Source organism: Empidonax traillii, unplaced genomic scaffold (assembly GCF_003031625.1).
Source record: "Empidonax traillii isolate 1590-97213 ecotype Southwest subspecies unplaced genomic scaffold, ASM303162v1 scaffold591:size1139884, whole genome shotgun sequence".
Classification (NCBI taxonomy): domain Eukaryota; kingdom Metazoa; phylum Chordata; class Aves; order Passeriformes; family Tyrannidae; genus Empidonax; species Empidonax traillii.
Window position 1 is genome coordinate 17,662 of NW_020955784.1, and position 26,818 is coordinate 44,479.

At 41.0% G+C, this 26,818-nt stretch overlaps 1 protein-coding gene across 5 annotated transcripts; it reads right to left on the bottom strand.

Annotated features, from left to right (window-relative positions):
• Nucleotides 1–462: 462 nt before the first annotated feature.
• Nucleotides 463–26,355, bottom strand: ICK (intestinal cell kinase). 5 transcript variants are annotated; one of them, XM_027898333.1, is made up of 14 exons: nucleotides 26,315–26,355; nucleotides 21,352–21,610; nucleotides 19,411–19,465; nucleotides 17,774–17,895; nucleotides 15,704–15,783; nucleotides 13,315–13,447; nucleotides 12,708–12,879; nucleotides 11,986–12,153; nucleotides 9,711–10,007; nucleotides 8,470–8,660; nucleotides 7,810–7,964; nucleotides 6,359–6,487; nucleotides 4,546–4,659; nucleotides 463–4,079 (listed from the first exon to the last, which is right to left on the bottom strand). In XM_027898333.1, exons 2-14 carry the CDS (start codon nucleotides 21,450–21,452, stop codon nucleotides 3,925–3,927), a joined length of 1,872 nt encoding a protein of 623 aa, XP_027754134.1. In that variant the 5' UTR covers nucleotides 21,453–21,610; nucleotides 26,315–26,355; the 3' UTR covers nucleotides 463–3,924. The 5 variants fall into 5 exon arrangements, with proteins under 5 accessions (XP_027754134.1, XP_027754135.1, XP_027754133.1 ...); XM_027898334.1 differs by having other exon boundaries at nucleotides 21,352–21,531; nucleotides 26,315–26,346; XM_027898332.1 differs by lacking the exon at nucleotides 26,315–26,355 and adding an exon at nucleotides 24,311–24,434.
• Between the last annotated feature and the right edge of the window lie 463 nt (nucleotides 26,356–26,818).

Below are 26,818 nucleotides of genomic sequence, written 5' to 3' on the forward strand. Positions count from 1 at the left end.
AATCTTCAGCTTCTACTGCCTTGAAAGCAGGAGAGAGCAGAACGGAATAGAATAGAATAGAATAGAATAGAATAGAATAGAATAGAATAGAATAGAATAGAATAGAATAGAATAGATTTCCCTTGGAAGGGACCCACAACAATCTAGTCCAACTGTCTGCCCATCCAAGGTGTTACACATATTCTGTTTTGAGGCAGCCTTGTAGGTAGGTTCTGAGGAGCTGACATCCAAGGACTAAGCAATTAGCTTTACATGGAGCTCAAAGGATATTGCAAAAATTACATGCACTCAAACCACATGGCCAGTAAACTTGCAGTGCTCCTCGAAGAAGGCACTACAGGAAAGGATTATTTAAAAAAAACCCAATCAATCAACCCACAACTTAAAAACCAAAGAAACAAAAGGCAAACTAAAGTGCTTTTATTAAAGACTGAATCAAAGAGCAAGACTCGAGTCAGTAGCACTTCTTCAAGAGTAACTTTATTCTGGGCAGGACACTTGATGCAGAAGGAGTGAAACAAACAAAATGGTTTTGAACAAAAACACTGAATAAACAAGAACCATTACTTATTCACTCACTTTGACAATTCTACCCCCTCCTTCCGCGTTAAGTTCTAAAATGCTCTTTCAGTATATACTTTCCTCCTCACTTTACAGAACATCCTACTCATATAAAGAGCCATATTAGATACAGAAACACCTTGAAAGTGGGTTTTCTGGCATGGGTTTGGTTTTTTGGCTAACATCATGGCACTTACTTACACAATACTTTTAGGAAAATCTGGATTACAGAGGTGAATGAATCCACTGTCAGACTCCTTTACTTCCAACAGTTGTTATTATTATTATACATTATACCTAAGCCTGAGAAATCCTAAACAGTACAATTCTAAAAACGTTTTGCATAAGGATCCTGCTAAATATTAAAGCACAAAGTAGTAGGTTATGTATCATAAATTCTCAGATATGCTGCTTGTCCAGATTTCGGTATAATAAGGACCTCCATCTTTTCCGTATCTGTATTGCACACTGAGACAGCCCAATAAAATACATAAACTCAGTCAGCTCCATCCTGCTCAAAGAACTTTTCCAAATAAAGGATACAGGTGCTGCCATTATACTTAGCTAATTTTCTGTGCCACTAAGTTAAAACTGGCAGAATTGATGCTGAACATCAAGATTATTACCTTTTCTTTCCAAAAACAGAAACTTTACCTTGGGAAAGGAGGAGATATGCCAAAATAAAAAATGTACAACTTTTTCTAATCTTTTTGCTGGACTGACTAAAGCTTGAATGCTATAGTCAAAAAAATCACTGCAGGTCTGATAAAGGCCCAGAGATTACAGGCCAAATTCACACATTCATCCTGTGTTATTTGAATCTCTGAGTTGTCCCCATCCTTAGTGGAGAGACTCAGGCACTTCTAGAACACTAGTACGTTCTCAGGTGAGACAGATTTCTTTTGAGATGATTCTCACTCACCACAGGTCTAAAGAGTCAGCTCATAACAAAGGAGCTCACACTTAGGTATGATGAATCCAAGCCTCAGCAGCCCGTTCTGATGACTTGCTCATCTCTTTCTCCTACTCTTAGGATTTAAGTGTACAGACCAGACTACTTAAATTGCCTTCTTAGGTCCAGGGATACTTAGGGTAGGTTCAGGGTGTTTGTTCTTGAGACAGAGATAAATTAAATTAAATTATATGTAGACATAAATACAGATATTATTTCCACCAAGAGAAACAACTATCTTTCCAGTTCTAACACAAATATACATATTTCCCTCTCCACTTACCAACAGACACCATCAGCATATGCTTTAGAAACTGAATGGCTGCTTTACTTTACTGCTAAGCATTGGCATCACTGCTTTGGGAGCAGTTAGGTATGGTTTGGAGTTATGCACTGGCTGTGCACAGATAACAGAGAAGAGGGACACATAAGATGTCTTTGGCATGTGCAAGTCTTACATGCACACTTTTGTTCCCTCTGTCTTGTGCTGTCTCACTGTGGACTGAGCCCATATGAGGAAACAGTGACCACTGCTCCCCGTGGTTCCCCCTGCAGCACTGAGCCAGCATCCTACTCTAGGGTACAGTTTCCTTGAAATCTCATGGGGAGGGATCCTTGAATTCTCCATGGGAAGCACTGAAAAGGCCAGAATGCATTCTTGGTTTCCAGTCCGCAGCAGCTACCCCTTGTGTGTGCTGGCAGATCCCATGGAGAGGATCTCGCTGGCACAGGAACCGTTCAGTTCCCACAAAACAGCTGGATGCTGAGAACTGTACCTGTCTGATCCCTTTAGGCTGGATTTAAGTCTCATAAATAAAGAATCTGCCTTCAGACAATGAGCTCAGAAAGATGAGAATTTCTGCACACTTCTGCAGGAAGATGCATTTCCTCAGCACACCTCAGCTTTGGCAGCTGATCCAAAACACAGCTCTAAAAGAGGTTCTCCCACAGCACTGAACTGTTTTATCTTCCTTCTGTGGAAGGAGGTGCAGGAAACACCCAAATGCTGACTGTGACTTAAATGAATCTTCTGCTGACGGGTGGACTCTGGCACTCCTTTACAGAGCAGAATTAAACCAGGCTATGGGGCTATTTTCTTTTCTCTATAACCTGATATAACTCATACTCTCTTGTAAACTGAATTAAACTACTCTTCAAAGGGCTGTATCAGTTTCCGTGAAATCAACCAGAATTTTACATTTTCTTAACGGGACCAGGTAAGGTTCCATTTTCTCCTGTAGAGCCTGCAGGCCTAACTTACAAAAGCTGACATATTCTTCACATTGTAAATGAAGATGTATTGAAGTGAAGAAGAACTGAGTAAGAACTTAAATACGCTTAAACTGACTTATTTCCTCTGGATTGTTTTGGGTGGTTATTCTTGGTGGTTGTTTTTTTTTTCCCAAAAGTGATTTAAGACAGTTGTGAAAAGTCAGCTGCATAGATATCTTTCCTTAAATTCTCTTGCTGTTGTATCACTAATACTCTTTTCCTCTGAAACAAGTTTCATAATTGTTAATAGTCTCAAATATGTCTTCAGATCTTATATTCCCAAAAAAGAAAAAGAAGAAAGAATATGATTTTTTCTCCTTAGAAATCATTAGAACATTTAAATGAATTTAACAGGGTAGGTCCATATTCTATTTCATAGTGAACAATACCAAGGAGAAACTCTGAAGCAGGAAAAAAGAGCACTGTATCAGAAAACAGATCCATAGAAGGGTATTTACCCTCCACCAAACAAGAAGATTCTCCAGATTTGGTAAATTTGGATAGCAGTCCAACAAAAACCTTTTAAAGGCATAAATAAATTTAAAAAGAAAGTGCCTCCCACTGACTTTCAGCAATCTCAGTGACTGCAAAGGAGAGTTTAGTCACTCACTCCTCTAATGCCAGTATGAAGCAAATGAACATAGGACAACAGAAGCATGGCATCGAGACATGGCATCACTGAAATTATACAGCCTCATTTAGCATATAAACTTCAGAAAATGTCTAATGAATGCCCGTTTCTCAATACTTCTCTTCCACTGCAATATTGCACCACTTTGCTTTTTTTTATCCACTTCTATAAAAAAGTTCAATCTAATAAAAAAAAGTTCTTTTTTTTTTTAAAGTTCATTATAAAAATTTATTGTATAAAAATGCCAAATCCCCTAAGCCATATATACAAAATGTATCAGTTTTATGAAAATAACTGGACCCAATTATATAACAAAACATTTTTATACAAAAAGGTACAAGGCTGCATTCAAATTAATGCAAATAAGTAAAAAACAACCCTTCAAAATGTCTAATTCATAGAGGATCTGCCTCTTTTAAATTTACAGGCATACAAAACAGTATCAAACTGTCTCACGTTGGCCACCATGTTATGGGCAGCATGCACTGGTCAGAGAGCATTTCCACAGTCACCGGTGAGCGCCGTACTTCGCGGACCAGTCAACGCGCCCATGGATCGGCTGAGCTGGTGGTGGGAGAGGCATTAACCTTGGGGAGCTTTTTGTGGGGGAACTGAAGGATGGCCATCCCGGATGGGGTCTGACTGATGTCAGAGAAGCAAAATCTAAAGGACAAAAGAAAACTATGTGAGGTAAAGGTTCAGTGAGAGCTCTCACATTGAGGAGCAACTGGATGCAGGCCCAGATCCTTATTTCTCCAAGAAATAAGCCTCCTTTTTTAATAGAATTTGCTGATGTGAGATAGTAGTGGATCCAATGTCTTAAACCTTAGCAGACAAGGAGTATTTACATCACTGATTTGCCAAGAGTGAATTCTGTGCCGGTCAGTTGGTTCACACCAACCTCTAGGTCCCATTGAAATATGCTGCAGATAAACCCAAATATTTAATAAACAAACAAAAAAAACCCCCAAATTCTTCTCTATGTGAAGTTCTGCAAGGTTATAAACAGTATTTCCAGTCAGTCAAATATTGCCAAATAAAGTAAAGCAAAGATAAGTAGCTCAGTGCTGCATACATATAGCATGGATTACAGAGCAAGGGACAGAGAGAACTTTGATACTATACTTACCAGAAGCTGGATCCACAACTGGTGTTATCTGAACCCTCTGCCCAGCAGAACCTACTTCCTTCTTCAGAAATGAAGGGATATAACCAATAGTTAGACCGCTTGATCCTGTGGACCCTGAAAGAAATGGCAAGGAACACCTGAGCTCAACACAATGGATCTCCCACATTATCAACAAAGCTGTGCACTGATGGGTCACGTTCAAGACCAGGCCATATCACGGACTGATGAGAACAAGAACTTAACTGAAGACACTAGAAATTCACAGCTCCTATATGCACCTGCATTCAGGAGACTGTCAGCATCAGACTGCATTACAGATAGATGGAAAACAGGTACAAATTCCACCTATCAGGGAGAATTGCAATTCTCCCTGACATCTCAGCTTTTTCAAGGTTTCTCAAAGTTCTCAAAACTTAACATTTTACTTAGAATTATTTTGTTTGAGTTTCACCGACTGAGTCAAACAAATATATTCACTCTTGATTTCTATGCATTGAAATACGGGGCTCTGGTGCTACACAAAGGTCTTACTGAAGCCCAGTGAGAGCACAACTTAAAAATGTGGTCCAGATTCACATTCCAAATTTGTAAAGCCAGCTACAAAACTCGTCCCTAAGATGAGCAGGAACAGATTTGACTGACCTGTAGGATAAGCCACAGAAAATGGAACAAAACAGTCTAGAGCTGTAGCAGAAGGGGATACTAAACAAATTAGCATGCACAGACCAGAGCCGTTGCACATGTGCCTACGATGTACTAGAGCAGTGGCAAAGCATATTTTGGGAAACGACAGTAATAAATAAAAAAGGGAAAAATCTAATTATATCCTATGCAGCTACAAAAGCATCAAAAAACTGTAGAAGAGCCAGGAAGGAAATATGTGTTATGTATATAAAGGTTCTCATGTAGTTTAGCTATTTACAACATCCTTCAATCTTGAATCTTTAAACAACAATTTTCTGATTTAATTACATCAAAGAAGTTTTTTTGTTTTTTAAAACGAGAGTGTCTAAAACCCCAAAATGTTTCTTTGGGCCAAGATTCAATACAAATTTTCTCAGTCAAACATTTTCAAAATAAGTAGGGCACTGCAGAACTGTAATATCACATGAAAACCTGAAGCAAAGGTTTAGAAAAGAAACAATCTAGCAACATCAACATGTTTAAGTATATCTGGTAAAATCTAATGTAAAATTCTACATATTAATTACTTCAAATTCAACAACAGTGATTAAATACCTGAAATACCAAATGCCAAAAAAACCTGAAGAAGAAAAATTGAAGAGTTTTGCTTTTTTTCTGAATTTTTAAGCTACAATTATTTAATTATTTTAAACAACATCAATTAAAAGACATGATGATAGATTTTCTTTGCTTTATTCATGTAACAAGAATGGTGTGTATGGATTTAGACCAGCTTCCTCCTCTACTGACAGTAATTTATGCACCAGCTGGGCTAAAATAATTTGGAAACCAGAAAATATGACTTACGAAAACTGAAGAGGGAAACTGAAAGCAAGATTAAGTATTTCAAGCTGAACAGACCTAAGCTGTCCAACTTTCTATGCATTAGGTACTTCAAAACAGACTTTTGGGGATTCAGTAAAAGAAATGACTACGTTTCAGTTTCAGGGAGTCTCCAAATCTAGGCAACAGTGCTCATAACTGATTTTATCACAAAGAAAAGATGAAGTAGCAAGCACCATCGGAGCTGACAATGTTTTAGAAATGGGTGACCCCAAAATCTAGCCGTGGGGAATTGCAGAGACATCACTTATTTTCATTTCTCACAGTGTTAAGCACAGCCTCTTACCTGAATTCATCCTGTTGATACTTCCTCCCAAACCGGAAGTTTTGCCAGACAAACCAGAGCTGGGCCATGAATTAGACGGAACAGACTCTTTGTTTGAAGTGGAGACTATGCTATTCCTTGTGCTTATTCCTATTGCAAAAAATGCAGAGATTATTAGGCTGAAATCTCTGTAGCCACACAGGCTTGCATGCATTCCACCTGACGCACAATCCTACAGCAGATGTCCGGTTCCACTTAAACAAAACTTTCTCCCTCTCAGTAACTCTCTGAGTTGCTTCCCATCCTCTCGTCATACAGGAATGCTATGACTAGGCACATAGCAGTGTAAGTAGTTCCATTAGTATCAATGGCTGCTTATATCCAGGACAGGATCCTTACTTACAAAAGGCCACAAATATTCTCAAATCACAAAAGGTGAACCTTACGCTTCCTGTAAAAGCCTAATGACAAGATAACCAGAGAGCAAATAATGGCAATTCCATTTCTTATAGTACTGTACTCTTCTTTAGTGTCTCTACTGAAACCACTGATCGCGCAAACAGTTTGCAGGAGGGTTCATGTCACCTATTATTTGCACTGAATATACATCCCGTATTTAAACAGGGTACATAACATGCATGGATGCACTCACAATTTATGAGAAGGGAAAAGCAGCCTTGGGATCAATGTGTTTTACAATCTCCTCTAGTAAAACAAGTTTTAGCTACCAAAACTGTGCTTAAGTGAGCCAATTTGAAAGTCAATTAATTGTTTCAGGAAAAAAGAGTGAGTTTGCTGTCACAATACCTTCTAGTTTACTTAAATAACTTTGAAGTGTTAGTACAACAAGTGAATGAACAGCTAACACTGCCTTTATAAACAGAATTTACAAAAAAAGAATTCACTTATATTCACCTCATTTTAACTACAGGCAGACATGTCTGCCTCCTGCACTTCACCCCACCCCAGCACTGGTCGCAGTATAGCTGAGGTTATCATGAAGACAGGCATGTAATTCTCTATAGAGACATGGATCTACATTCTGTTTTACTCCAAGCTGCAGAAAAGTATATTCCCACTGTTGTTCATGGTATTATACACTCATGACATAAATGTACAGGACTTTATCTTCCAGTCTAGAAGACCGGTCTCATCCTTTATAGGGAAAACGGAATAATTTGGCACATTTACAGCATTTTCTAACACTCTTCCAAGTACAAGAGTATCCATTAGGAGCAAGAAGTACCAACAATCCTGTCCCTTTGTTTGTAAGCAGCATTTCTCAGTTGCTAGACTGCCAGAATACAGTTTGTATCATGGCCATCTAATGAGCAAAGCTCTTGCTCTCCTCATTTTCTTTAAGCAGTAGCCCCCTTCCACAAGCTCAAAGGATAATGGCTAACGTTCCAATAACCATTTCACACTGCTCTTGGAATTGCAGGATGAAAAAGAAAGAAGTATGTTTTACTAACCAGGTAGGTATCTAGAATGTCTCAAGTAGTGTTGCTTTGCAGCAGAAACTCGCAATGTGGGAGTGTCCTGCCGTGAGAGCGTTGCATGGGAAGTTCGTGCACTGGTGCCAGAGCCTACAGCATCCAAAGGCTTCAGGTCCAAAATGCTTTCAAATCTATAATTCAAAAATTGCTACACTTAGTCCAATTTGTATACCACATGCTTATTCACAGCTGGGCTTCTCAACTCCATCCCATCTCCTCATACTGTGTTTGCTACACTACAAACACACAGACAACAGGGAATATTTCCAACTATACAAGGGAATTGTGTTTCTAGCTCCCTTATATTCTGCTTTTAAAGTTTCTTATGAATTACTCAGTAGGTTTTTCTCTACTCTGTACAATCCATGGAAACTGCAGCTTAGAGTCCTCCAAAACAGTTTATACGTGTGGAGTATGTCAAAATGGTCCACAAGTGAAATATAAAATATATATTCAAAGACTAACTTGGGGAGACTTAAACCAAGCATCATTTTCAGTGGGAAAAAAAAAAGAACAAGGAATTGTACAGATATATGTTTCTAGACCCATGGAAAGTATGAAGAGCAACATTACTAAGAAAGAGGAAAAGGCTTAAGAAATAGACCAAATAGCACTTGGACATAAAAAAACCCTTACCTACAAACAGTTTCATCATTCTGCCTCTTCTTATTTTTCAAGTCCATTCTTATGATGGCAGAGCTGAAATCAAGGTCTTCTAAGTCATCCCAGTCTTCAGAACTCTTCACTGTCCTAGTAAGATGTCCCCATCTTCGCCTAGGTTTTGGTTTAAGGTCACCATTTATATTCTCAGACCCAGCAGATGTTTTCTGTCATAAAGATTAAAAAGAAACAAACCCACGTGCTTAGAGCATAAACCAGATGACAGGAACAAAGAGGACTTTTTTTCTCAGTAGCAGAGCTGTAACAATGCAACCTTCATCTTTCATTAAACATGCTAAGAACACAATATTATTGTTATATAGACCATATTATTACTTATCTTCTGCATTTCATCCTGTAATAAAGTATCTTGAACTGACAGAAGAAGAAATTTCTTGGGTCTCAATTCCGATTCTATTTATATTTCAATATGCACCTCCCAAACAACACCCTTACGCTCAATTTTCACTTCTAGACCCATGGTGGGAGTACAAAACTGCATGCACATCTATGTTTCCACAAGCCTGTGTCTAAACATGGATAAAATGTCTCTTGCAGGACAGCATAGGTACAAATTTGCGCCTCTTCAGTCATTTAGGCTCACCAGTACATTTCAACCTTGTGTGACTCGTGCCCAGTGCAGCCCCTACTTATGGCCGATCTCTCAGCAGCATTTGCTCTTGTCATCTGTCTCACAAATCCAGTCTCCTCACACAGCCAACAGAAAGGGTAGTTCTTAAGCTAAAAGAAGAATCTGCTGTTTTCTATGTCCAGTGTAGTTCAAAATAACTATTAATCCCAGTCAATAAACTGGATGCCTTAAATGGATGAAGGCAATAGCCTCCTCCCCCCAATTTCAATTCTATTTACTTCAATAATTTTCTCTCTGGCATCAATCCCCTTTATAGTTTGAACACTGTACTTCCTTTTTTACTCATATGAAACCATAGTGTCATCCTTTAAGTGGTGCTCTACAACAAAGGGAAGCATAAAATGACTCTGAAATGAGAAATCAACTTTCTTATTTTATAGCAACTGGATTTAGATGTCAACAGACTTCCAGTTTCTAGCAGAAAGTTGTAGCTATTTTTTATTTCCGCTCACTGTCCTTTCAGTAGAAGTACAAGAACCTTGAAAGTGAATCAGAAAAAGAAACATAATTAGGACTAATCATGCAATATATCAGGAAGCTTATCTTATGCTAGACAGACCTTTACCTGCTGAGGAACCTTATTGTGAATTGCAGGCAGAAGAATCTGGTTAGACTTATCTTCCTGTACGTAGTTACTGTGCTCAGTCCCAGAGTTGTCTGTCTTACATGGGTACACCACGTGCTGAGAAGACTGGCTTTGTTGAAAAGGCCTTGATGAAATTCGGGCATGAGGTTTCGGTGGGGGCTGTACTGGAGGGACAGGCTTAATATGCAGAGATGATTTATTATGCACTTCCTTTTGTTTTGCCAGTTCCTGAACACCCAGGGCATGCCCAACCTGGAAGTATGGGTATCGAAGTGCCTAAAAAGTAATGAAAATATTAGGTTGAGAAAACCAAAGTTTTTAATTTACCCCAGTTCTGCGTCTCAGTTGAAATTTAGATTCCTTTTTTCTAGGGTAGAAAACAGCAGAAGACCCACCTCTCAGTGCCAGATTCTAGAGAGCACAATCCACTTCAGAAAAATCATGCAATACTAGAATAGTTTCCAGAGATACCAAGTTATCAAATCCTCTGTGGACACTTATACAAAAGGAAAAGGTTCTGCAGAAGTAAGATACTTAACCAGGTATATGACGTTCAAGGCATATCTCATTATGTGCCGTCTCTTTGTGTCTGTGTGCACACACATGTGCAAACACACAGACCATCATCACATATTCAGCCAGCAAAACTCTAATGCCCCCAGAGACATCCCATCTCTTCCATTTCCCAGCTCCAAGCCTGAATCGAGTGAAAGAAATATAACCTTTATGCTAATTAGCCAAATGACATGTTTAAAATATTTTTATCCTGTCTTACAAGTAATTTAGGAGTTGTTAGTAAAGGCAAGTGATCTCTGCCTATCTTGCTGTTTCAAGTCTTCTCTTCCCAAAGACCTCTCACTACAAAAAGCTCAGATTCCTCACCATTTGCGTGTTACTGTAAAAGATTTGTTACTGCTCTTAATATAGTATTTTTTGCTTTTCATTACCTTTGAGAGTTATAAATCTATTTCATTTTTAACTGTTTTAATTAGCTTTAAAACTTTTTATTACAATTTATACTGAAGGTCTAATTGAATCACAAAGGTTTCGCTATAGTCCTACTGAAGTCAAGTCAGATTTGAACCCAGATTTGAACCCAGAATTCTGTTTTTGAAAAGGTGCCCTGCTTATTTAATTAGTTGGTTATTACCACAACAGTACTGGTGTCTGAAAGCAGTGGCTACCACACTACCATCAGCATGTGCCATACTGATGACCTGAGCAATGCTTACATGCAGGATGTTGGGACACACCTGCAGCGCCCTTGAGCGGAGTGTGGCGTGCAAAAGCCAGCCTTGTCCAGGCAACACTGGGCTGGATGAACAGAGTGAGGCGGACTGAAAGCCGGCTGATTAGGCAAGACTAGAGAGCAGTGATCAGTGGAACGAAGTCTGGCTGGAGGCCAGGAGGTATCAGTGTATCCCAGAGGTTCAATACTGGGGCAAATACCGATCAACATCTCCATTAATGATGTTGATGGTGGTGCTGAGTGCACCCTCAGCAAGTCTGCTGATGATGCAAAACTGGAAGTAGGGGCTGATACACAAGACGGTCACGCTGCCATCTGGCAGGACTTCAGCGGGCTGGAGAAAGAGGCTGGCAGGAACTTACAACAAGGGTAAATGCCAAGTTCTGCACCTGGGAAGGAATAATCCCATTCACTAGTACATGCTGGAGTCAAACACCCAGAAAGCACCTTTGCAGAAAAGGACCTGGTAGACGCCATGTTGAACATGGGCTACCAGTATGCCCTTGCTGCAAATAAGGCTAACAGTATCCTGGGCTGCATGAGTAGGAGTGCTGCCAGCAGGGTGGGTGGTGATCCTTCCCCTCAGCTCAGCACAGGTGAGGCTGTTCCTGGAGTGCTGTGTCCAGTTTTGGGCTCCCCAACAGAAGAGTGAGATGGACATAATGGAGAGCATCCACAGAAGGGCATCAGAGCCTGCAACCATATATCCTCCCTTCACTCTGCTGCTATTCACAGTGGATAATACTTAGATCAGGTGCATTTACACATGCTGCAGTCACACCTTTGATCACTGAGCACACACCCCAAGCACTTAAGTTGCATGCAAAGGCTGATTACTCTCTTTTAATTACCAACCTTTGCCTTGTAAATTGTTCTTAGCTTCTGCTCTTCTCCCTTCTAAGAACTGCAGCCCTGAGAAACTGCTAAATGACTGTCTATAAAAGGTGCCTTGCAGTGAAAGGAAACATCACATGCACACGTGAGAAAAAGAAAACAAAATCAAACCTGACTAGCTGTTGGCCGCTTTTTGGGGTCCCACTGCAACATGTCTCTCATGAGCTGCACTGCTTCACTGCTTGCATTAGGTATGAGAGTTTTTAGGTTGTTAGGTACACACTGAGGCCAGCGAAAATTCATGGAAGCTGAAAGTTGGTAGCCTTCAGGCCAGTCGTTCTGGAAGAATGAGATTTCCAATCACAGAAAGAGTTCAGCTGTAAAATATCAGTGCCTAAGCACTTTGCATATATTCTCTTATCAGTAACAGACTGTGTACAGCTCACTCTAGACTGTATTGAAGATTTCACGGGGAATACTCACCACAAACCTCTGGTGAGAAGTCAGTCTCGCTTTACACCTGACCAAACCAAGGATACAAATGGAATCAGGAGATAGGAGTCTTGCCACGATTCCTATTTTTAGCCTCTTAAACCACAGGTTTATATGCAATGTGCAAGACAAAATAAAATTTCCACCTAATGAAATCGGTCTAAAGACTTTGTTCAGGGCTCTCTACTTCTCCTCCTCTAAATGTCAGGTTTTATAGCATAATTAAAAAATGCTTATTACACAAAAAATAAGTTTTAATTTAGTTTAGTGTATCTGAGATCGATACCATAAATTAGCAGTATGCAGGAAAATTTATTACTTTTATGCTTACTGACACTGTGCCATCCTGCATTGTAGAACAGCTCTAGTATCATTGCAATGTGGAATGTCACTTTAGCTACCTTCTTTGGCGTCCCCAAGACTTGGCAAATTTTGAATATAGTATCAATTTCACTGGCACCCGGAAAGAGAGGTCTCAGTGTGTAAACTTCTGCCATTATGCAACCAACAGCCCAAATATCTATTGGAGAACTATAGCTGGTGGATCTCAGAAGGACCTCAGGAGCCCTGTACCTGTAAGAGAAGGAAAAAAAGAAACAAATCCCCTCAGTGCAATTCAACAGATATACATGAAACGCTCACCTCATCATTCTTTGCTGTTAACAGCAAACATACCTTAAAAAGCTGTTCTCCTATCCTATATGTGTGACTTTATTTTTTTTCTAGAATTAAAACCTACATAATCTCCTGTGAGCTCTGTTCTGCCTGACATGCAGCAATTCCAGCATGTCTCATCTACCTTACCACCTCCCTCTTTGTTCCTGTGCAGCTGCCCTCTGTAAACTGTCTTGCCCTAACTGAAGCTTTTCGAACTATGCCAAGCTTAAATAAAAGTTTCATAAAGAGGAGGCATCAAAAGTGGTATTACAATCAGCACAAATTCAATACTGTACTACTTTAAAGGGTTGACTGCAAATTCCCACAATGTAGGCGAGTACTAGCACTTACCATCTTGTGGATACATAATCGGTGTATGGAGGTCTAGATCGGATTTCTCGGGCTAAACCAAAGTCTGCTATTTTCACAAGTTCTGGTCCCATGCAAAGCAAGTTTTCAGGTTTCAAGTCTCTGTGAAAGAACCCTAAAATTCAAGTGAAATATTGATGTGATTGCAATGTCACCCACTTCTGTATCCTTTATTTTCCATCTGGATTGTTTTGCTTTAGTTCTTATCTTAGAAGCTGGAATAGCACCACATAGAGATCAAAGTCTTATGTGGTCAACAGAGCTGGTCAGTACAATGGTTATTTAGTCACACTTTGAAGAACAGTATACACAAGCTGACTATCTTAAAACAATTCAGAGCATTCAGACAGCTCCCTTTCAAGTGACTCTTCCTTAACAGAAAAATATTTACACATTTAATGTTAGTATCATTCTAACTGAAAACTGTCCAATGAAGATATCAATACATAACATAAATTGGTATTTTAAACAGAATACAAATTAAAACAGGACTTTTTTTCACTATGAATTTCCTTTTAAATCTGAGAACACAATAATCTGCAAGCAGTCAGCTACTCCTCATCCTATCAGCGGATCTCTGGTTTTTCTTTAGTGCTTCCTGCATTCAGCAAAACCTGATCACAGAAGAGCATTTGGAAAGAGCTCTTCCAATACAAATGAGAAAACAGGGCTAGAATATCACTGAATTCTACCTCTGAAATTTGCTTCCACCATTAACCTGGAAAATTTGTCCCTAAGCTTCTTTCTTGCAGGCATCTGAGACCACCATTTTTATACACAGTTCCCTTTGTAGTACCTTAATAGAGCTCTACAACCTCATTTTCAGAGACCCTCCAACATGCTTATTTTTTCCATGGCTTTAAATATGCTCCTACAGAGAATTCACATGGGATGTGTCTACATTGTCCAGTATAACTATACTCTGTTTAATTTGTAAGATTAATGTATGACAGCATTGAATACACAGCGCTGTGGATATATGCTAACCAGCAGACTGTGTCCTTCCTGTGGATCTTAAGTAGATGTTCTGGTGCCAGTTAGAACTACTGTCTCTTTAGAGAAGGTACCAGACAGAGCAATCAAGGCTGTGCTTGGCATTTAGTACAATCACTTTTGTATTCGCTGCACAGACATGCAGTGCACTGACAGAAGGCTTGTGAGGCAATTTAATTCATGGCAGACTTGTAAAAAGAGCAATCAACTGTGCATTCAAATATGAAAGGATGTTTAAGAGTTTGAATGGATAAAGAACATAGAAAGTTTATTTGACAAGCATTTCTATGCCATACAGGAGCAGAACAGAGGCATATGGAGAGGGAAAAAAAAATTTCATGTGATTTTTTTGAGAACTGTGGCAGGGAGAGTCTTGGGACACCCATTCTTACACTGTCAGCCACAAGACCATCAAGACCATCCTGTCAGGTTTGCCATACAGATGTTTTTAGCTATGGATTTGCAACATCGTGGCAGAAATACCAGTCTAGTGTGTAGCAGGTCTTTGAACAAAAAAGGTACTCCGAAAGGTTGTGATCCATTTGACAATTTATTAAAAAAAATGGATCAGATTTCTGCAAATCAATCATAGTATTTTTCTATTTTTACATATTATGTATCTCTCTGGAACAGACTGGAATTTATAGTTTGGTTTCAGAAGAGTATCCAAGTGCCACTAAATGAGTGAATAAAGCCATTAGCTTGAAAATTTTTGGCAAAACAGAGTTAAATGTGTTCTTCAAGAAAACTGAAATTCTGGTCCTACAAGCCTTTCACTTCCAGGACTTTGGCTACTGATGTTAGCTCTCTTCTGAAAAACCAGAGAGCTGCCCAGCAACAGACACTACAGTGTATTTAGCAGGCAGAATTGCAGAGGTCAGCAAAACACGATGAGGAAGCTATCACCAAAATAAGGTATTCATTTTGGGGTTTTTTTTATTAGTAAAGTGGGTCTTGTTACTACTGGCTGGTACACCAGCTACAGTTTTTATCATTACTGTAAAAATTAGCTGGAAGGTCATTCAACGAAAGCTGTTTGTCACTCAGTGACTTTAAGTGCATCTTACAGAGAATGTGTTTTATTCCGTCTCTGTCTGTAGTTTGAGAAAAGAGTAACTTCTCCTTTATTCCCAATCTCAGGGGACTTCTATATCTATCACAGAATGTGTCCATTAACATCAGATGAGTTGGAGAGTGACCAGCTGCCAGTCTGAGAAAGTAGAAATCTACAGAAAAGGAACTGAGCAAACCTCCAGATGAAAGTATCAGGCAACCATAAAAATATAGATATTTTCAGTAATCTGAACCTCTCATTTAGTGCCACTCTTTTGATCATTCCTGTTCCTAAAGTTAATAGTGTAATTGTGTAATTACCTACCATGCTTATGGATAAATGCAAGCCCTTGCAGGATCTGATACATAATATTTCTAACTGTAGACTCAGGGAACAGTTTGTTTCTGTGGAATAAAAGGGAAGAAATAAATATTAATGATTAAAGTACCTTATGCTATTAACCACAGATAAAAGGTAACAATGACAATAAAACTGCTAGATATACTTTAAGCACTCTCATGTAGTTTATTTCTCCAACAAAATTTGTGCATATTTTCAGAACTGCCAAATGATATTACACTAAGACTATGTGTCATGTTAAGACTATGAGGTCCACTGAATATCAGGATGCAGTTGGCTTTCTGGGCAGCAAGAACACATTGCAGGGTCATGCTGAGGTCTCATACACCCACACCCACAAGTCCTTCTCTGGGCTGCCCTCAATCCTTTCTCTGCCCAGCCCTGTGCTTGTATTTTACTTCATGACATGTACAGGTCATGAGGCATGCTTGCCAAAACAGCAAGGATTCATGCTAATTTACTGCTTTTCAAACACAGCTTCTTCTGGCCTTTCACGTAGAGCGTATACAATACATACTTTTGACTTACCCTTGTTATCTAATAGCTAGTTTGCTACTTCTGCCTCTTATCAGGGAAGAACAGTCTCATCTGCTATCACTGAAAACCAGAGGCTCTTCTCCTCATAATATTCATGTGGGAAGATCAGCCACGACAGGCAGTTTAATGTGAGACCCCTTACCAAGATGGAATTGGTAAGACATGCCTGATCAGGCAGCTCTGTACCAGCATATGGAGATGGTTTGGGGTGGAAATCAGTGACAATTTCATTCAGAAAGTCTAACAGTAAATCAAGAAGATGGCCTGAGGCTTATTCAAATTCCTGAACTCAGTTCCTCTCAAATAAAATCTGACTATCATAGATTTCGGAAGCGAGATCAGCTACTAGAGATTTTCGTATTTGCCCTTCTTTTTTAAATTCAACAGAAAGCCTTACATCCTCTACAGTCCCTTCAAGCAGGACTGGCAATTTAACTAAGAATTAAGCAAATAAATCACATCCTTAAATATTTGATTTATACAATGTCTAACAAGTCCAAGGCATAGCTAAATTGTAGAGAATATTAGGCAGAGCACACTTTTCAAAACATCTGCCCTTTTTGTTTTCACAAGGAGACAGGATATCAAGCACTTCTAAGAAATTCCTAAAGACAATTGGTTTCTGTGTTATACACTTGAACTATTTCCTCAAAGTTCATTATATCATTTAATTAAAAATTAGCATTCATATACAACCTGATTTAAGTTGTTCTATACCTGTGCATGCATAGTAGGTGTTTTTATGCTTAAAGAAGTATTTTATGCAATATTCACAAGTATGTTACAAAAATAACCTTACTTTGTTAAATCAAGGAAGATTACTGTTATCTGTCAGGCTGATAACTATGGTCCATAGAGAGAAAATGGCCTCCTCAGAGATTAATTCAAAGTAGGGAGCTATTTTGCCCCCACTTATCCTCTGGAGGATGTTATCATGGCCCAAAGGCTAGAATTAAGACTTTATTAATGCTCCAGCAAATACAAAAGAGCTAGATTTTATTCAGAATGCTGACAAATGAAATGGACAGTCTGTGGACATGTCAGCTCAAATTGCAAGGAAAATCCAAAATTTGATCCCTTTGGATTACTGTTGCAACCACTTTTCGTTTATTAATTTATTTGAGAAAGCCATAAAAGAAAGGTGGTGAAACCACTCTCTTACAGAAAAAGCATGGTTGGAGTACCTACGTAGAAATCAGAAGTTCTAGGTTCAATGCTTCCTCAGTGTAAGGGCTGTTAAAAGCCCATAGTTCCTAACTCTGAAAAGAAGGCCCTACTTATCTGCCAGGCAAATCTGGGAAGACACATTGGAAACTCTCACTAAACTGGCTGGGATATGCTCAAAGGTGACAGCCACAGCTCCTACTGCAGCATGCAGCTTTAAGCCATAGTGATCTAACCCTCAACAAAAGATCCAAAGTCCTTTCAACAGTAAAAGGGGTGCTCAAAGTGCATGACACAAGTAATATATCAGGAATGGGTGATGCTGTTACATACCTTTCTTTCATCAGCTGATAAAGATTTTCCTTCATGTATTCAAACACAAAATACAGATGATCATTTTCCCTGATAACTTCTTTCAGCTTTACTACATTGGCATGGTTTAATTTCTTCAAAGACTAGAAAAAGAAAAGATAAACACGATTTTACAGGGGTCTTAATCTAATAACAAAAAACCCCACCTTATTTCACTGATGCAGAAGAACTGACTTCAAAAACTCTTTGATATTTTAAATCATCAGACAACTCTGAGAACAAGGACCAGATCTACAAGTATTACAGATACATATACAGTCTACATATTAAGTTAATGCTCTGGTCATTCAAAAGCCAGCTATCTGTTATCACTGGAGGCACCAAAACAACTGCATTTTCTCTATAAGTAACTTCCTACTGGCAGAATTAACACTCTCCTTGCACCTGCACTGGCAATAGCCAGGTTACAATCAAGACTACATACAACCCTGGAAAGTCTTCCTTGATATCGTGGATTAACCCTGGTGGGCAGCTGAACTTCTTCATTCCTTCAAGTGGGATGGGGAAGACAATCAGAAGGGCAGAAAGTGAGACATTTCATGGGTTGAGACAGACAGTGTAATAGGTAAAGCAAAAGCTGAGCATGCAAGCAAAGCAAAATAAGGAATTGATCGACTGCTTCCCATAGGTGGGCAGGGGCTCAGCCACGTCCAGGAGAGCAGGGCTCCATCACATGAAACGGTGACTTGGGAAATCAAACAGCGTCACTCGGAGCGTTTTCCTCTCCTCCTTTCCTCAGCTTTTGTTCCTGAGTACAATGTGACATGGGATATCCCTTTGGTTTGGCTGTACTGGCTGTGTCCCCTCCCACCCTTTTGCCCATCTTCAGGCTACTTGCTGGCAGGAAAGCATGAAAAGCAGAGAAGTCCTGAGGTTGTGCAATCACTGCTCAGCAATAACTAAAACACACATGTGTTGCCAAGACTGCTTAGGTCACAAATCCAAAACACAGACCCATACAAGCTGCTATGAAGAAAATTAACTCTACCCCAGTGAAAACTAGCAAATGTGGACCTTCATTCTCCCTTCTTTTTAGATTTTCAGTGTATTCAACATTCATTGTTGCTGCAGCAATACAGTACCAATACACGGTGCTGTAAGAAAAGTGACCTAGGTTTTCTGCACGTTTTCAACAGCGGACTAGAAATTAAGGAAGTCCTTAGAACATACCCCTAAAGTTTTGCTGGCATCAGAATTTCATGTTAAATGTCTGCCCTCAAGCCAGCTATAGAGGAACAACTGTATGCACAAAAGTTAATGCTGTGAAAAGGGCACGTGTTCTCAAGCTCTGAAAAACAAACACCAATCAACTCCAGGTGCCGTGATAGGAACGCTCGCACTCACACACCGCTCACTGCAAGGAGGAAGCAGCTCTCTACAACCAAATGATTTTCTGTAGAACTACAGAAATTTAATAAGCATTTTTATAACACTTACAGACATTTCATTCAAATGCAGATTCTTGAATCGGAATTGTAACATCAAGTGCCACAGATTATGTTGGGGGGAGTTTTTGATAAAGAGGAAGAATTTGATGTTATCCTAAAATGTTACAGGGATCATGTAATTTGAAATCAACCACTGAACAAAACAAGTACCTTAACCTCTCGAAGGTTCATGCATTCTTCCCAGGAATAAAACTTTCTCTTCATTCTACAATAGCAGAGGGGAAAATAACAATTAATGCACAGTCAACATAAGCTGGTCTTAGACCTGTAAGTCTCATTACATCTTAACAATTCAGTTCTTCCATCAAAGTATAAGGTGTTAGCTCCTTTGTCAAAAAACTTCACAAGGTACACTTGAATAGAATTACTAGAATACACACTCAAATAGAATTACACTTGAATAGTAATTACTTTTACAGAGGATTGCCTTTTTCTGTATGGATATATCTATATATCTTGCTGAAAATAATTCAGAGCCTTCAACAAGCCAGGGTATGCAATTTTTCTTTCCAGTATACAATGTGGTGGAGTAGAGTAGGACTACAATTACGAACAACTCAAAGGACAGTTTTGAAACAAATCAAATGAAGATCCAATCACTTCACTGGGTCTCCAATTTTATCATACTCTCCTTGCTCCTCTTCTCTATATTTTGATTTTCTCTGAGATTTTAATACCTTTCCCCTCTAAGCTGTATTTCCTCATTTTTCTGTGTCCACTGCTCCCCATGTTTCTCCCTCCCTTGCAAGGTGCATCTATCACCCCAACTGCTTTTCAAATTCTGTCTTCCCTTTCAAGCTTATAAGCAACTCTGCTCTAACAGAAACAGTGTAGCAGATCTGCTTTCTCCTAAGGCAGAATATAACACTGAACGTACTATCTGCGTGCCATGTATGGTCCCATCTGTTAATACACATTTTGATTACAACTCAGTTCTTTTAAATGAAACTTTTAATGTGTACTTTAGGACCAGCAGGACAAAGGCCCACACATACACACACACACAGAAGAGCTCAGATTAAAACACAGAACAATATTCAACTGCTTAGAGTGTGGATTTCAGATGGAGTTAGGCACCCCTTGAATCTTTTCCATGTTTAAGAATAATTCAGTATTACTTAATATTGTAGCAAGTTTCCAGTTTTAAATCAGTCCTTACAATTAGAATAGTTTAAGAACTACAAGCCCTTCATGTCATGAAGGAGTCTGAATTATTTTTTTGTTAAGCAGTGTTTCTGCAATTACTGCCTTGTGTGTTCAGCCACCAGTCCACTTCTGTTCTTAATGATGGCCTGGCATTAACATGTAAACTAAGAGAATACCATCTTCTGGCTTGTTCTGAATTTTCTGAGAATCTCCCACGATGCAAAATGAAAGGTGCCTCTGACAAAGCTTTATACAGGAAAAATACTCTCAACACAGGGGATTTAGAAAAGTTGATAAAGCCAGCTATTGACTGTTCATACAAAACAGCATTGTAGTGAAAGCTCTTTCGATAAGTACGACTCTGGGTCAAGGTCGGTATTTCAGGAAGGTGCCTGCAATGCTTTACAGCTGTCTCTTACCACAGCTAGGACAAATAAGCCATTTACAGCTAAGGTCCCTGCTGAAGCGGCAGAGAAAATTAAATTAATTTCTCAAGAAGTTCAAGAAAATCTTAAGATGAAAAGACGTAACAGGATATAAAGATACAGATAATGGACAATGAGATCCATTGTGTTCATTATCAACGCAGTATTAACATTACTTTGAAAATTAGACCATGAAATCTATGATCCACATAAACAGCAGCAAAGAGGCTGCAGTTTCCAAAGTAGCATTGAAGAACACTGTAAATAATATACAAAATATATGTTTGACTGCACATAGTAGCAGAGCACTACTATAAGCCTGTATATCTCACCCTTCTTATCTTCTGCTGGGGCTTTGGAGGATACAAGGAACTTGAGTTTGCAAGCTGCCCCAACACAACTCCAAATACAAAAGCTGCATGGAACGTGAAGTACTTAAACCAGTATGACCAAGCTGATGTGGACCTAGAAAGTAAAAACCTGGACTATCCACGGTTAAGTAACGTAAGAAAATACTTACTTTTTAATGGCTATTAGCTCTCCAGATTCAATGCTTCTCCCTAGGAGGACAGAGCCGTAGGTCCCATCACCAAGCTGTCTGATAGTTGTGTACCTATTCATGATGAGGATACTTTATGTGCAACTGCATTTCAGTCCTTAGTGTTTCTTGTGTTTCTCCTCCGACTGTAACCAGTTCTTTCTGTGGCAGCATAAATATAGAGCACTCAGGACAGTGGGAACAGTTGCAGGGATCATGTTTTCAAGACTTAGCCTTTGGTCTGAAAGCACAGAACACAACCCATTTGATTTCTGTACCCTTCCAGGATTGCTTGTTTGCAGACTCCACCCTCCTTCAAGAGACAGTTCTTGTCAGCTATACACAAACACTTGCTGTGGTTTCTCACCAGAAAAGGCCAGAGAGCACCTTGACATAACTGGGTGTGTTCCCCAAAGCCACTCTTATGGTACTATGGTACTAGCAGCCCTAATGCGAGCCACTATTACTAAAAGCAGAGGATAAAGTCTCCCAACTTGGAGAAAATAGTCTGCTATCAAAGAAAAAAAAAAAAAAAGCTTTACCGTAAGATAAGAGGGAAGAGGGGATCTGTTCTAGACAAATTATCAGACATGTAAGTCACCATCTCACAAGTCAAACTGCCATCCGTTTAACCAATTTCCTGACTTTCCATAAGGTCCTATGCTACAGGGTCCAGACATATGTATTCCCTTAAATAAAAAGTGTTCAGAGGAAGAGTATTGAATTCATGTCACGTAAGACCAAATGTATTTCACTCCAGTAGCCTGAATCAGTCTGTAGTAGTAGTGGTTACATCAGTCTATCTATTGCATGCCCTATATATCATGCCCTGGCATTGCATGAACCAAAAAAAACCAAAAAACAAAACCAAAACAAAACACGAGTTTGAGTCAGATGGGACTTTAAAGATCATCTAGATCCAACACCCCTGCCACGGGCAGGAACACCTTCCAGTATCCTGCTTGCTCAAAGCCCCATCCAGCCTGGCCTCTCCTTCCAGGGAGAGGGTATTCACAGCTTCTCTCCTGGATAATAAAGCAAAAAAGTTCTTATTCCTCGTTTAATGTAACTGTTGCTGATATTTCCTATACTACAGTTTAGAACAAATGCCATCTATTCTATGTAAATTAATCACACATTTGGAATAAAAAAGAATTCCCCTGCAATGAGGGTTTTGTCCCTGCATTCTCTTTTTCTCCATCTCTAAGAAGGCAGAAACATTCATGACTTCTGCCTTCTGTAACCTGTATTTTAAGTAGCTTTTCACAATTTTTTTTTTTTAGCAGCTTTATATCTCTCCTCCATTTTGCCTTATTTCACAAAGCCACATTATGATTTTAAAAGTAATGGGATTATGTTGCTGGAATTCTTAACTAACATAAGTGCAGAGCCACAATCCTGTAGATGCAAGATGATGTGAAGATCCCTCATTTTCAGTCTTCTAAGCCTATTAGCCTCACTAATACTGATATAGGGAAAAAAATAAGAAATATGATGTTAATACACCTTTTGACAATTTTACACATTGTGTATGAAAAAGAAACAGCATGTCTCTATCTCAGATACTGTCTGGTGTCTCCGACAGGCTGGAGGAATTCCTGTCTAGCAGTACCTGCTTCTCTCTATACGCTACTAGAGAAAACTAAAACTGAGCACCCTAGAGACATAATCCCACATTTTGTACTACGTGCCAAGGAACACAGAGCCTATCTGTAAGAAAGCCACTTTGGGGTACCAGTTTCTTTTTGGCTAGCATTCAGGCTGTGCACCTGCACAGCACAAAGCCATGTTTAGGTAACCGTCTGCATCCAGGTTAAAAATCTTTAACATTGTTACTCCAGTTGCTCAGTGACTGGATGGCAACTCAGAAGCCTTTGCTCCTGAGCCTTTATTCAGATCCTCAGTAAAAAATTTCAAAGACAAAGCCTAGCATGTTCTCCTAGTCTGCAAAGGTAATATTTATTAATATCCAAACAAATAATATTATATAGTACTTTCAAATCAACACGGATGGGACTTGTGGACTTTATGACAGAGTTCTGAAAGTTGTTTTTAAAAATCTACTTTATTTAGTCAAGATTTTTGTTCTGTCCTTATCACCTTCTTCTCTCTCTCACCTTTAAGTACGGTATTAAATAAAACCTTTGCCTGCAGACTGTTCACCCCAGTTGCACTGAAATCATCATGAAGGGCATGAATCTCTAACACACAGTTACAACAAGCATAAACTAGTCTAGATTCTGGTTTAGAACTACAATCTACGCAAATTCACATCATTACAGGATATAAACTGAAAAATATCTTGGAGTGTGTTGATACTAAAGAGTAAAATGTAAAAACCTTTATTTTCACCATATTGTAACACAGTGTTCAGACTGTACCTCAACTGTCTTCCCCGCAGAAATCAACCAGCAAAGCCCCTTTAGCAGCAAGCCTAATTCAATGTATCGAGACCTCTCTCTGTCTCTAAGCACAACTCAAACTAATGGTTCGCTTAAGTACCCTTTAAATAAGTATCCGCTCCCGTTTCAAGGGCTGAAGCGCCGAGAACTGAAAGTGAAACTGTCTCGATCTGCCACAGCTGAGAAACGCAAACAGTAAACAATCGTCATGTGTCTTTTTAAACTTGTCCTGCGCCCTGGCAGTAACCCGAAGGCGTTACTAGCAGAATGCACAGAGAAAGGCGCGGCTCAAAGCCACGGTGTCCATCGGTGCGGTCCCAGCGGCTGCCGTGTTTCTCAGGAAGGGCTCCGGGGGTGTCCCACAAGCTGCACACCCAGGCTGGAGCCGCGGGCGGCATCAGCCCGGAAGCAGAGGCGCGATGGCGGGGAGGCGAGGGGTGGCTCCGGCCCGGTCCCGGCTCCGGCTCCATGCCCCGCTCCCGTCCCTCGCCGTGCGGGAATGCGGGTCTCCCGCCACGCCCGTGCCCCGCGGGACTCACCGCGGACGCGTCTCCTGCTCCGGCCCAGCCCGGCCCGCGGAGAGGCCCCGAATGGCGGCGCGGCGGCCCCACCGCTCCGCAGAGCAGCTGCGGCCCAGGGCGGCCCTCGCTCGGCCCATGGCGCGGCCCCGGCCCGGCCCCCCGCGCCCCCGGCCCGGCCAGCCCGGCCCCCGCCCGGCGGGGCTCCCCGCGGGGGGACAGCGCCGCACGACTGCCGGGCCTGCCCGCGCAGAGGGGCGCTGAGCTGGGTTTTAAAAAAACCAAACCATCTCTGCAGCATCTCTCCCGAGGAGAGACTGCGGGAGCTAGACCTGTTTTATCTGGAGGAGCCAAGACTTGGAGGGGATCTCTTTAATGCGTATAAATATCTCAAAAGGGGGTGCCAAGAGGACGGTGCCAGACTTTTCAGTGCTGCCCAGCGACAGGATGAGGAGCAATGGCCGTAAACTCAAACACAAGAGGCTTCACCTCAATATAAGGAAGAACTTTACATTGTGAGTGGCAGAGCACTGGAACAGGCTGCCCAGGAAGGTCGTGGAGTCTCCTTCTCTGGAGACATTCAAAACCCACCTGGACACGTTCCTGTGTCACATGCTGTAGGCGATCCTGCCTTTTCAGGGGGTTTGTCTGGATGATCTCCAGAGGTCCCTTCCAACCCTAACAATTCTGTGATTCTGTGAAAACAAAACCCAGCCAAACAAATAAAAACCCCATGCTGATGACCAGCCTCTCTGGTCATCCCTGAGAGAAGCTTAAATAACAAAACTGGAACACAGAGATATCAGATTGTGAACAAATGGGAAGAATATCAACAATTTAAGTGCTGCTGGAGGGCCTGAGTCTTCCTCACCTGAGCACCAGCAGGTCTCCCTGGCTCTGACAGGGTCAGCCTAAGACACAGGGGAAGGGCGGCAGAAAAAGGGCTACGAGGAACAAAAAATTGGCCTCAAGCACTTAGTTATCAGAACTGACTGTAATAGTGATTCAGCAAGTCTCATCTTCTTTTTACACTTCATCACTTAGTTTTTACAAGTAAAGCATAAAGTTATTTCCCAGGGTTTGCAAAGACAGGGTGAGCTGGCACTGTAATTCAGAAGCACAGCATTTGACAATTTGTTAGAAAAGATGTGGGGAAGAACAAAGCTCTGGATGCTGACCCCCAGCCCCTCCATCTAATCAGAGGCTAGTCCTTACACTTACATGAATAAATAATAACAAAAAGAGTTAAATTCCCTCCTATGGACAGGCATGACTCTCAGAGAAGCCAGGAGGAGCACTTACTCACATGAGTCTTTGGTTTTAAGCCACCCCTATTATATCCCATGTGCACAACCATGTATTAGGACCCAACCAGAGATGACAGTAGGACACTACTTTTCTGTTTTCAGAGGCAGGGCTTCCTCATTTCTGAAAGAATGATTTGGGTTGGAAAGGACCTTAAAGATAATCTCGTTCCTTAAAGATAATCTCGATAATTCTGCCCTTCCACTAGACCAGGTTGCTCAGACCCACATCCAGCCTGGCTTCCAGGGATGGAGCATCCACAGCTTCTCTGAGCAACCTGTGGCAGTGCGTCACCACTCTCACAGTAAAGGATTTCTTTTCTAATATCTAATACTTAACATCTAAGAAGAGGCACAACACAGCAAGAGAAAAGCAGCTTTGACTCCAACCTTAAACAGGAAGCAGCGCTAATGATAACCAGTTGTAGCCTTGATCGCCCCATCTCAAGACCTCAAGTGGTGTTGCTGTGCCATCTCATCTGTTCACACAGGGCCTGCCATCGTGCCAGTAACACCCAGTGCCCCCAGCTCCCCCCCACCCCCGACCGCCCAGCCAGGGATCAGCACCGGCCTGTCAGGCAGCTCCCTTGCCCCTCACACTCTCTTCTCTGCAGAGCAGCTCTACAGGCACTTGGATTGAAACCCACTGCTGGTGCCAGTTCCCACAGCCCTTGTATTCCCATTCCCTACTCCCGCGGCCCGAGGGAACCCGAGTGCTCACCTGCCCCTCCAAAGCAGACACACACCTCCACCTCCTCCTCCACCTCCTCCTCCTCCTCCTCCTCCTGAAAGCACTCAGGGCAGCTAATAACCACAGAGATTCACAGGTCCTACATAAAGACCCATACAGATGGTTTTCTTCTAGAACAAAAAGACTGTGATATGCTTTAAGAAAAATATGTTTAGTCCTTTCTTAGAAAACCTGACGAGGCGTGTGCTGACAGCAAGTGGTAATTGTGCTCACAGAGCTGGACGGGCAAAGGGCAGGGACCACGTCATTCAAAGGCCTCGGCACCACTGCATTCTCCACGGCGGCGCTGAGAGCTCCCTCGTTATCCCGTCGGTAATCAGCCCTTGACAGGGCCTCGGCCTGACCTCGGTCACGGCGGAAATCGCGGTTCCCAGACATCACCGCCTTCCCTCGGCTCCCGCCCACGGGATCCCGCCTGCCGGGATCTCCGCCCGCGGGACTACAGCTCCCAGCGACCTGTGCTCCGCCGTCCTT

Excerpts from the sequence above, each read along its gene's own strand:
- ICK (XM_027898333.1), bottom strand. The coding sequence starts at position 21,452 with ATGAATAGGTACACAACTATCAGACAGCTTGGTGATGGGACCTACGGC. Across the intron at positions 13,448-15,703 it reads TGCATTTATCCATAAGCATG|GGTTCTTTCACAGAGACTTG; the intron begins GTAGGTAATTAC and ends CTTGAATTTTAG. Across the intron at positions 10,008-11,985 it reads AGCGGCCAACAGCTAGTCAG|GCACTTCGATACCCATACTT; the intron begins GTTTGATTTTGT and ends ATTACTTTTTAG.